Raw genomic sequence first — 11,476 nt, forward strand, 5'->3', positions numbered from 1 at the left:
TGTCAGCGCACTGTTTGCCATCGAGAGATTAAACATGCCATTTTTACCCTGCTGATAATGTTTTACATAAAGGACTCAGCTCTGATTTGGTATGTATATAGTGATTACAGAGAATGTCAGTCCTGTCCGATCAAATCTTACTGTTGTATTATTTATGATTAAAATTTAACTATTTGGGAGTCTGACTCTTTTCTTACACTCTGTTTCTTGCTTTATAGTAATAGACAGAACAAATAACTGCTGCAGTACCTCAGTGAAATGAATTACTTCATACACATTCATACATTATCTGATCCCCACAGTACATCACGGTGGCCAAGTTATCTTGTTTTGTTTATCCATTACCATGACATCTAATGGACAGTATTTCTTTTTTTAATTTAATTTTAATAAAGTAATTTATAAAACATTCACTAAAGGAATGAAATAATACTTTTTTTTTCTCTGAAGCCCACATTTCTATGAATGTGACTGTTCAGACTTTCAGATTTGACTACAGAAGAGTATTAAACTATTTTCTTCTTAACCACAGATGTTTTTGTCGAGAACTTTGTAACAGCAAGGCCACTCAAACAATGTCTGAAAAAAATTATACATGCGGTCGATGCAAACAAGCTAAGAAATCTTCGCAGTGGTGAATTCAGTGTAAAACCCTTGTATTTAAGGTTTTGACCAGTCTTACTCAGTATTGTCAGCTGTTCTATCATACTGTCTTCAGCCCATTACTTCCACAAGTCTTCATAAAGCTTTCCTCAAACACATTAAATATTTGTATTCGTCACATGTGTGATATCCATGGAGTTCTGCAAGTAACCTGCCAAGAAAAGTTTATTTTGTCACGTAATTCCTATGTCGAGGCTATTAAAAATTCAGCTTTAGATATTCTGATAATCATAACGACAATATTCATCTTCTAGTGGGGATGACATGGATGACTGAAGGTTGTAAATATTTGTAGTCATGGTGGCTAGAGACACGTATATTACTTATTTATTTACATAGTCTGTGGCCTCCTTGTACTGGGTGAAAACGACGGTAACTATGACCACAGAATTGCTGATAGAAGTTTCATATGATCATTGTCTATGCTTTCCCACCATTCTCCCTTTGCACCTAGCACACTTTCTTTATTATACTTCATTGATGCGTCTTAATGAGCGCTGTTTTCAATTTAATCTTTTTTATTTGTTTGTTAGGTTTGAGGTCAGGCAAAATCTCTTTAGTGTCTTTAGAGCCGTGGCTGATTTCAGTGACACAAAGCCATAGTCAGCTACAAAGTCTGTTGTCATCATTAATTTACGGGAACCAATGGACACTGGAGTGCCTCAGCAAAGAGTATTAATTCATTAAACAAACAAATCAACAAACAAGCCCTTTAATAACAGCGGTGACGACTGTTAACATCTCGTAACACAGATTTCACGAATTTGTCGCTGCTCTGCTACACCTGACTCACATTGAAAGACCAAATTACACACCGATGGTACTTTGAATGAAGAATAAAGAAATCCACAGAACGACTCGCTCATTGCCTCTGAAAACCTGTTGGAAGAAGGTCGCTGGACATTCCTCGTGTCATTAACTCACTATCGATCAATGAAGTCACAGCTGATATTCTAGCATATATGAAGATACTCTACTGTATTCCTAGTGATGATCAGTAATGTTAAATTTTATTTGTAGCACAATTTTCATGAACCAAGAGGCTCTTTACAGTTTAAAGCTACAATATGTGAAACAATAAAGGCACATAACATGACGCAACTAACTGTGTGAATCAATGACATCGGGTCAGAACTTTTATTTGAAAAAACTTTTAGGTAAAATGTATTCTCACTATTACCCCCCCCCCCCCCCCCCCCCGACCTCCAACAGCGAACCAGGGTAATGACGTCACTGCATCATGTGGCATATCAGAGGATAGAGAATTGAAAACTGAACATTGTTTGACATCAATCGGATAAACACTAACTGCTTTATGATGAAAATATGTTGTTTGACATTTTTGTGACCTTGACCTTTGAACCAATTGCTCTCAAATTTTTACGGAACCATCCTTAGATAAAGACAAATCATCCTTGAAATGTTCATGCATTTCAGGTCAATAGTCTTTGTGAAAAGTTGGTTTCATACATACATACGCACGCACGCAAGTAAATGTGCAGAAAATGACTTTCTGTACATGAAAACCTTTATTGATTCTCCCTCATAGTAGCAGGAAAAGTTCTCACTGAGAACAATAAGATACACTTGGCATATATTTGGGAATGATTTAAGGCTAAGGGCTCATTGGGTCTCTAAATGTTTTCATTTAATTGAACATATTTATTTTTGTGAATTTTAAGAATAGTGTGTCATAATTTTAAGTTGTTGTATTGGGTCCCCCCCCCCCCCCCCCCCCGGAGCTCAACATAGCAGGGGCTTGGGTGGTGTGCTTAGTGAAAACTCCGAGGGATTCCTTTGTCTTTAAAACAATACATTCATGAAAGAATGTCTGGCACTGGCTTCATTAGCCTGGCCTACTCCATTGTAGGTGAATGGAAATGATATTTAAAACAGTTACTTGAGCAAAAAAAAAAGAGCTGCCAATCTCTCGAAAAGGGGACGGATTGCAATTAACAACCCTCTCCTAATCCCCTCGTTTCACCTCCTACGCCGCCTCAGCTTTGTCCACCTCTCCCTCTACCCGCCTCACTCCTCTCCCACTCTCCTCGCTGAGCTGGAGTACATGGCGTCTGAACTCAGTTGCTGAACGCTCTTTGACCCGGTGTGAGTTGATTCCGGTTATACTCTGTTGGACTGTTTCTGGCAGGACAGTTTCTCCCACACACACACACGCACACACACACACGCACACACACACACACGCACAAACACACACACACACACAGAAAAGATATTTTGAGAGAGATGCAAGGTAAACAAAGCTGGCTGAGTGGCTGCAGGCGACGCACAGAGTGAAGCTGCTGAGAGGAACAGGTGGAGCCGTGGCATCGGTAACTTCAACACTTCAACACTGACTTCCAAGAGGTAGGCATTGGTATTCATATGTATATTTACATTCAACTGAACCGAAGACTAACTTTTTGAAACTGTCATTGGGGTAAAAACATAATGTGTGAAGATTATCCTTCTGCTATCAGTTCAGTGAATTTACTTTACCAACATATGTATTTATCAATCACGGTGCCTGAGCGATTCTTTTTTTCCCCAGAAACTCATTTTTAAATCTCAGACTTTTATATTGTCATGCCATCTGCACCAATAATTTTGTTTGCAAGATGATGCATTATGTATCCAACTGTTTGTTACTATTTCACAGTTTTTGTTGTGGTACTTTAAATATTTTATGTTGGTTTCACTTTATTTTGTCATGACTGTCGCTGCGGTCAGGTTTACGTTGTAAAAGACAAGGTTATCTCAAAGAGACTAAAAGTTGAAATAAACCAAAAAAAAAAATGTAAGAGTTAAATCTGGGTTTTGTTCTTGTTATGAGATTATGTCTTTGTTTTCCAATAATTATATAAAATTATTTAATGACTACATATCTATAAGCTACGCCCCGGAGCTTTAAGTACTGACATTTCAACAAAAAGTGAAAAGTACTAATAAAGAAGTCGTTTGCCTGTCATTAGTGCAGTTCAGCAGACTTTTTTCTTTTTAAGTACTGAAGCTTTCAGTCTCGACCCCCTGGACCTGTGAAGAGGATAATCAGGTTTAGTTGGTTAGATGGCCAGAGTCATATAAGGTTGCCAGTTGATCTCCTCCTGCACTGTACTTTTAGTTCTTCTTATGAATGTCTTCCCTCTGCCCTCAGGCTCAACTTATTACCCAGGAGCTCGAATGCATTTATCACTGGATACCATGAGCATGGTGGACGACAGCTGCCTTTCACCCAGCAACTTCCACGAAATGGGAAAAGGTGGGGGCGTTGCAGCAGGGGGCCGTGTCCACAGCATCGACGTGATCCTAGGCTTTAGTAAAGACCAGGACCCATTGCTGAGTCCAGCTGGCCCCACGGGACTCCATAAGGCGAACATAGATGGCCTGGCAGAATCCGTGAAGCAGCAGGAGCCCCTGTCACACCCATCCTACAGCGGACACCTTTCAACTCTGAGAAACGGCAGCGCAGAGCAGCAGCAGCAGCAGCAGTATCATGGTGAGTGAAGCCTGTGGTCCCGCTCTCCATCACAGCAGGAAAAGACAAGAATGTATATCATCACCTTCACAAGTGTTTCATTTAGCTCCACAGGGTATTTGCCAATAGCTGGGTGAAGGCTTTTAGGATCAATTACTTCAGAGTTTGTAATTGAAGATGAAGTTTGTGAGTCATATGAATTTATTTTTTTTGCCTCAAAACTTATGAGATATTTCAGGATATTGATTCCCCAGGACTGAAGTGAACCTTGCTTTCAGTTTTTCGGAGATTTGGAGTGAAATAAAATTGACGTGGGTCCACTAAAATTAAAATATTGATGCATCTGTGCAAACATAATAAATCTTCAAAATATTTTACTGTTGACCATAAAGTTATATAGCCACCAACAGGCACTGAGTATCTCATCCCACACAAAAAAACTAAGAAAATCAGGTGTGCAATAATAATTGTTTTTATTTTTAAGTATTACAACCAGGAATAATCCGCATAAGTGAGTCAAAACTAAAGTCCTTAAACTTATGTCAAAAGAAATTATGTGACGTGGTATTACATTAATCACTACCAATGTGCCAACAACTTTTCCAGATTTCCCAGTCCTGTTTAGTTGTGCAATAGAGTAATAGTTAACGCAACATACCTGGAGGTCTTTTGTGGTACATAGAGGCATTTTCTATGTGATTAAACAGGTTTATACCATTTGCCCATTAGACTCACTCTGGACGTCTGCAGCGAGCAACCAAAATGACAGGGGAAACCTCAGGCAGATAGAATACTGCTAAAGTGAATCAACGTGGACGTGGAATAAGACAAAAGAGGCATGACGTAAATGTTACACCGTGCCGCTTTGCTGTTTTTCAAGAAATTTCATGACCTCAGAAAGGATATCAAATAGCAGGAAAATACAGTGCACATGTAAAGTGTTTTCACACATTCAGCTTTGCAGAAAAAATACTAAATGAACACGATAAAGCACTGGACTGCCCAAAGATGAAGACAATGAAAATACACCCCATTTTGTAGGTTCTGCTATTGTTATTTTCCCACAGGAGTTTTAAAATTGAAACTAAATAAGTACGAACATTCAACAAAACATGTTGAATTTGGTACATGTTGGAACAGCATGCCCCTAGAATTTGACTGATTGATTGGTTGATTTATTGATTGATTCATTCATCGATTCATTAAATAATATTGATAACGCCAGGTAGTCATATTCAAACAAAAGTATTTCATTAGACTTTATTGTATTGGTATTACGTTATTAGTTATATGTTGTTAATTGTGTGCATTGAAAAAAGAAAACATAATTTGCAGAGGGAGAATGGGTGTGTTTTATACCGTTGGCCCGATGCAGGGCCTGTTGCCTTAACTAAACTGTGTGGACTGAATTGAGAGATAAATCACTGGACAAGATGGTGCAGGGGGTTTATATCCCCAAGACCAATCCCATCTCCTTATGGAATTCCCCTAATCTTCTATTCTGTGCAGATTAGATTGTACAGTTAGATTGTACAGTGGTTCATTCGAGTGTTATTTTTATTTTTTGGTGCCAGAAACAAATGTATTGTGTGTAATCTGAAGCTATTTTCACATGCAGGATCAGGCAGGTGATTTTGTGATTTTCTGGAGAATAAAAAAAAAAAAAGAAACGCTATTGCCACAAAATGAAGAGGGATTTAATCACCTCAAAATCAATTATTCCAAATAATTCAAGTGCAGTTCAGTTTTGTTTGGTTAACAGGCACCAAATCCAGTGACATCATTCTTTTATATTTATCTATCCTGTGAAGTTATCCCAGTTCCTCCTGAATGAGCAGCCCCTCTGTGTTCGGTGTCGGCCGGCCCCCTCTTCTCTGTGCTGAGATGTTCTACTGGCTGATAAACAGTAGGGAGGCTTCAGACCAGTGGCAGCGATGGGCTGACAGGGAAGGAGCTGGTCACTGAACCAGACCTGACCTCTGCCTTTGTCAGAGCCTGGCCTTTGTCATAGCTGCTTAATGAGAGGTGGATAAATGAACCCCCCAGATCCTGCTTTGAATCTGCCCCCGTTTGTCAGAGAGAGAGAGAGAGAGAAACAACAGTAACCCCATTTTTATTCACATAAAGCCATCTCTTTAACAGTAATGAATCATTGTTTAGATATATACAATAAGTGGCTTCAATGAATGTCTGAGTTACTTGTAGATCCCTTCAATGTGGCTCAACTTTCACATCCACTGTCATCAGGAGGAAATATTCATTCTTGACATTTAAAATCAACAATATAACATCTAAATCAGTTTGAACCTTAAAGCAACTGGAATTAAAAACTACAATGCACTGATGACTCAAAGTCAAAACTCCAGGATACATTTATCTTATGTCCTCTTACTGTTGCTTGAATGCTCAGCTTTTCAGAAATTTAGAGCAAGTTTTAATTCCTTGTTAAGCCTCCTTTCCTAAAACGTTGATTATGTGTGATCTTACTGCGGTCTTTGCACTTTTATCTTCAACATATACCTGTGAAAGCTTTAAAATGTATGTTCTATGCAGCTCAACACTAAACTGTCAACAAAATAGGACAAGGCACAAATGCATATCATAGAGCCTGGAGTTATTTTTGTTTTTTTTCCCAGAATTTGTTGAAAAACACCAATCAGAAAACCCCCAAAGTCCATGTCATGCTTGAGCATTCTGCAATCTCACCAAGAGTGCTAACCACTACTCCACAAATGAATCCAAATGTGTTTGTCCATTATAGACATCTTTAAACCTCTTGAAGTTCATCGACGTGTCCTCTATAGAGGATGTGTTGTCTATAGCCATCTTCATACTCTGTTAAGCTACTCCATGTGTCTGTTGAACTTTGAAGGGGACATCCTCAGCTTCCAGTGATGTCAAGGCCATGTGATATCATACACATCACACCCTGAACATTTTTTGTAGTAGTTGTGGTGAGCAGGCCAAACGAACATTTCTATTGTGTCGATACAATCTTGTGTAAGAAGTCAGAACAAAGTATTTCAAGTCAAGTTAACCTACATTCTGGGATTGACAACTTACCCAACACAACCTGATTGTGCAAAGCTTTGACTCCAGTCCAGCGTTGGCTCTTCGGGAGTCGCTGCTTCACGCGAGCAACTGATCTGATTGCCGGATCGTCATCTTTGTACTTTATTTAATCAAATTACTTACTGGCCTGCTAATTCTAATTTAGCCGGCAATCTGGTCCTCACAGTGTTAAAAGACTTCATTGTTCACCATCAGTAATGTCTTTATCTCCATTTTGATGGGAACATAATGAAATATATCAATAAAAGTGACGACGAGATCATTTGGATGGAGAATAAATATAGATTTTTCCATGATGGACTATGAGGACAAACACTCACAATGTAAGGCTCACCCTGTTGATGAACACAATCAGTAACCGGTGGAACCAAATGTGACAGAATAACAGACATTTGTATTTTTGAGCCTCTTGCTTTGACTCTCATTCTAACCTTTTTGTGGCCTACTCAACACTCACGTAGTGTTCATTATTCTGTGGAAATAACAATGGGATTATAAAACTCAGTGTCCAAAAAAAACCCAAAAAACACTTTTGCTACCAGACATCTTTCTAAAGACAGTAGACCATTGGAGAAGATAAACATTGGAATCAACTGTTCTAAATCCTATTAGGAATGTTTCTTAGCTTCATTGAGGTTCAGGGGATTGCTTGCTTCACTGACCTACAGTAGTCTATTGTTGCAGGTGTCAAACTAATGTCTGTTCCGCCGGAAGAGAAAACCAAATGACTTATTTCAACAACTGTTGGTCAAAAAAGTTGTTTTTAACAAATTTTTTCAAAATAGAATATGAAATGTGTGAAACAAGCAATGTTTGCTTTGTCCCGCACAGATTCTGTATTATTCACAAACAAGTGTGATGAGGAGCTGAGTGAGCTGAGAAAGAGTGTTGATAGTGACGAGGGCAAGTCTCCGGAGCCGTGCAAGGACGATCAGCCCAAAAAGAAGCACAGACGCAACCGCACCACCTTCACCACTTACCAGCTGCATGAGCTGGAGCGTGCCTTTGAGAAGTCCCACTACCCAGACGTGTACAGCCGGGAGGAGCTGGCGATGAAGGTGAACCTCCCTGAGGTCCGGGTTCAGGTACGGCAAAACAACACAAGTCAACTTAATGATATTTACACTTTTGACGGCGAACCAGGAGACGCCTCAACATGTTTAGTCGTTTTTGTTACATTTTTCAATGTGTTAAACTGTAAGATATGCATGTAACTGCATGTAATCCGAACAACGGCTCAATACAAGACAGCAACACTTCCCTTTAATAAGCCTAACTTGTGAACTGGCTTTGTACAGCTCCACTGGAGTTTGTAGGCTTAAACACAATGCTTTAAAGGAAAAAACGGGACATAATGAAGCAATTTCAACTTTGTTCATGTAAAACATCAAACAATCCACCTCTTGCTGAATTTTTTGGCTTGTCTCATTCACGTGTGCTCAAGTAAATTATTGCTTTGACACTTTTGTGACACATTTACTCATAGATTAGTTTGCAGTTCGTTGGTTTGATGTGTGGTTTTGAATCTGAATTTGACTGATGTCAAACAGTAATTTCATTGTGTTCTGCATTACTGATATTACAATTGTCTTGTATTATAATAAACTATTGCACCTAAGGTCGATTACACAATTAGCGTATTGGATTCAAATGCCGTTTAGATTTGTGCTTTTTTTTTTCAGTACTTGTTTCCTCAGTATTGAAACTACAACTGTTCACTTTGCCTTCACACTGCAGATAGCCTTAAGAGTTAAGTGTTCCAAATCAAGCCAAAGCCTTTGGCCACTGACTTGATTTGGAAACAGACCAAGACAGTATTCAGGTAAGGAGATTGTACCGGAGAGTTAGGAAAGCATCTGCGTTGTTCAAAGTGTGACGACGGTTCTCGATGCAGGGGGTGCTGCAAGGACAGCGGCATATCATCTCAAACAGGTTCTCACCTTCAGAGAAACAGAAAGGCCAAACTTATGACTGTGTTGCATTTTTTAAACTGCTGAGAAGCAGCAACGTTTGAAACGGGGAGATTCAATTTTAGTGCAGCCAAACAAAACCCTGGCTCAGTTGGAGCCTGTGACTTATTCCCACTTCCAAAACGGCTTTATTTGACTGGACCATATAAAGAATTAACACATTATTTGAAGCCTAAGGTTATATTCTTTCACTTCAGCACGTATATTGGTAATAGTAGTGAAGTAGCAGGCTCAAAGAGGTGTTTTGATCCAGAATGGTAGATGTTCATTCCCTTTACATCTCAGCCCATTCCACCATCTTCAACACAGCCTCGTGGTTTTCAGGACCCCACCTTGGTGCTGCAGTCAGTCCCAGCTGAGTGAAGAAGACTTATACCCTGGATAGGTGTAAAGAGATTACAGCTCTTTTCCTAATTATTAACGTGTTGTTGTTTTTCTGCAGGTCTGGTTTCAGAACCGTAGAGCCAAGTGGCGTCGGCAGGAAAAAATGGATGGCAGCACCATGAAGCTCCACGACTCACCCATGCTCTCCTTCAACCGTCCACCACCGGTACACAACAGCATGGCTCAGATGACCAGTTCTCTCCCCTTGGACCCCTGGCTGACCTCTCCACTGTCCAGTGCTACACCTGTGCACAGTATCCCAGGCTTCATGGGTCCAGCTCAAGGCCTTCAGCCCAGCTACCCAAGCCACAGTTTCCTCAACTCTGCTCCTCATGCTTCTCATCCTCACTCTCACCCTCACCCATCTATGGCTCAGGGAATGCAAAGCATGGCTCCCCCTCCATACCAGTGTTCATACCCTGATAAATATCCTCTGGAGGACGTAGACCAGCGAAGCTCGAGTATTGCTGCACTGAGAATGAAGGCCAAGGAACACATCCAGTCCATGGACAAGACCTGGCAACCCATGTGACTATGAAACTTGGCGGTTCATTTTAAGTGGCATTGGGAAAAGGAGACATTGAACTGGATTTATTAGAGCTGCGTGAACTGACACTGAGCTTAAAAAACAAAAAACAGCTGTTACCTACACATCAAGAGACGTGGATTTTGAATTGTGAAAGAAGACATTTGTGGACATTTTTTTTTTTTTTTCCCTAACCTCAAAGACATTAAATTGGCAAGTGAAAACTGTAGGACGGTCAATATGGTAATTTTGAACTGCCAAGTATGAGTTATCAGCTGCCCTGGGAACTATTGTAAACGCAGTTCTATCCCCATAAACCTCCTCTGTCTATAATGAATTCACAAACAAGGTCCTCACGGTCTTTCTATTCAACTGAATAGATGCCATTTACATGCAAAATGCACAGTTTTTTTTAAAGTATCCACTGATACGCAGAGGGTATTATTTATAAACAAGGTCTGAATACACACAAGTTAGGACAAAATAATATTTTAATGCGTAAAATCTGTCTCAATGACAACATCCTCCTATCTTAAAAAAAAAAGCTCCCTATTTTGGGACCTTAAAACCATTTTTCTTTTGTCATATTAATTGTCCATTCTTTACGTTTCATATTTTTTCACTGATTTTGTATTTGTACTAATTAATCTAATTGTCAATGTTCATGGGTGAGTGGATCAGAGTCCTAATTTTGTGAATGAAGGTCGGGTCTTGGTCAAACATGAAATTTAGGCATGAAGACACAAGTCAATGTCTCGGACTAAACATAGCTCTGTAGCAGGTTTTGCATTCATCTCCAGCTTAATATTTAGATATTTGAGCATAGTTTAGGTACTGTGGTTTAACTTGATAAAAGTGACAATAGAGGACCACCGAGACAAGATGTGAATCTCTATTGTGGTGGTCACAAACTTTAAAATAAATATTTTTGGGGAAATGATGTTAGAGTCAGATGTGTGGTGGCACCTTTGTGGACCAGTGGCGAGAATATACCAAAAATAATCCTGCACAAATACAATATTTGTTTGTGCTACGATGCTTTAAAGATGGAGAGAAGGGAGGAAAAGAGATGAATTGAGCAAGTATGAAAGACTGAAAGACCGACTGGTCAGTGGAGTAACCCTCTTTTTGCTTGAGTGGCTGTTGGAGGCGAAAACCTGTTGGCAGCTCGGTGCTGGGTGGCTGCGTGTACGTGCAGCGCAGCAGAAAGAGCCCTGTGTGATGCGTCACCCCACATAGTGTAGTCTTTGTTCAGCACAATTGATCCAAGTGCATCCTCTTTGTCTGAAACTGAAGGGAAACGGTCTCAGGCTGCACTAAATAGGCCCTTGTAACCATTTTGCTGTGGTGTTTTTTTTTGTTTTTCATCAATGAAATAGGAGGAAC

The 11,476-nt window shown here is 39.8% G+C and overlaps 1 protein-coding gene across 1 annotated transcript; it reads left to right on the top strand.

Moving 5' to 3' along the window:
• Positions 1-3,843: 3,843 nt before the first annotated feature.
• Positions 3,844-10,096, top strand: rx1 (retinal homeobox gene 1; the record flags this gene model as incomplete). Its single annotated transcript, XM_080506680.1, has 3 exons — positions 3,844-4,159; positions 8,042-8,295; positions 9,623-10,096. 3 exons carry the CDS (start codon positions 3,844-3,846, stop codon positions 10,094-10,096), a joined length of 1,044 nt encoding a protein of 347 aa, XP_080362806.1.
• Between the last annotated feature and the right edge of the window lie 1,380 nt (positions 10,097-11,476).

This window comes from Blennius ocellaris (genome assembly GCF_963422515.1).
Source record: "Blennius ocellaris genome assembly, chromosome: 12".
NCBI lineage: Eukaryota > Metazoa > Chordata > Actinopteri > Blenniiformes > Blenniidae > Blennius > Blennius ocellaris.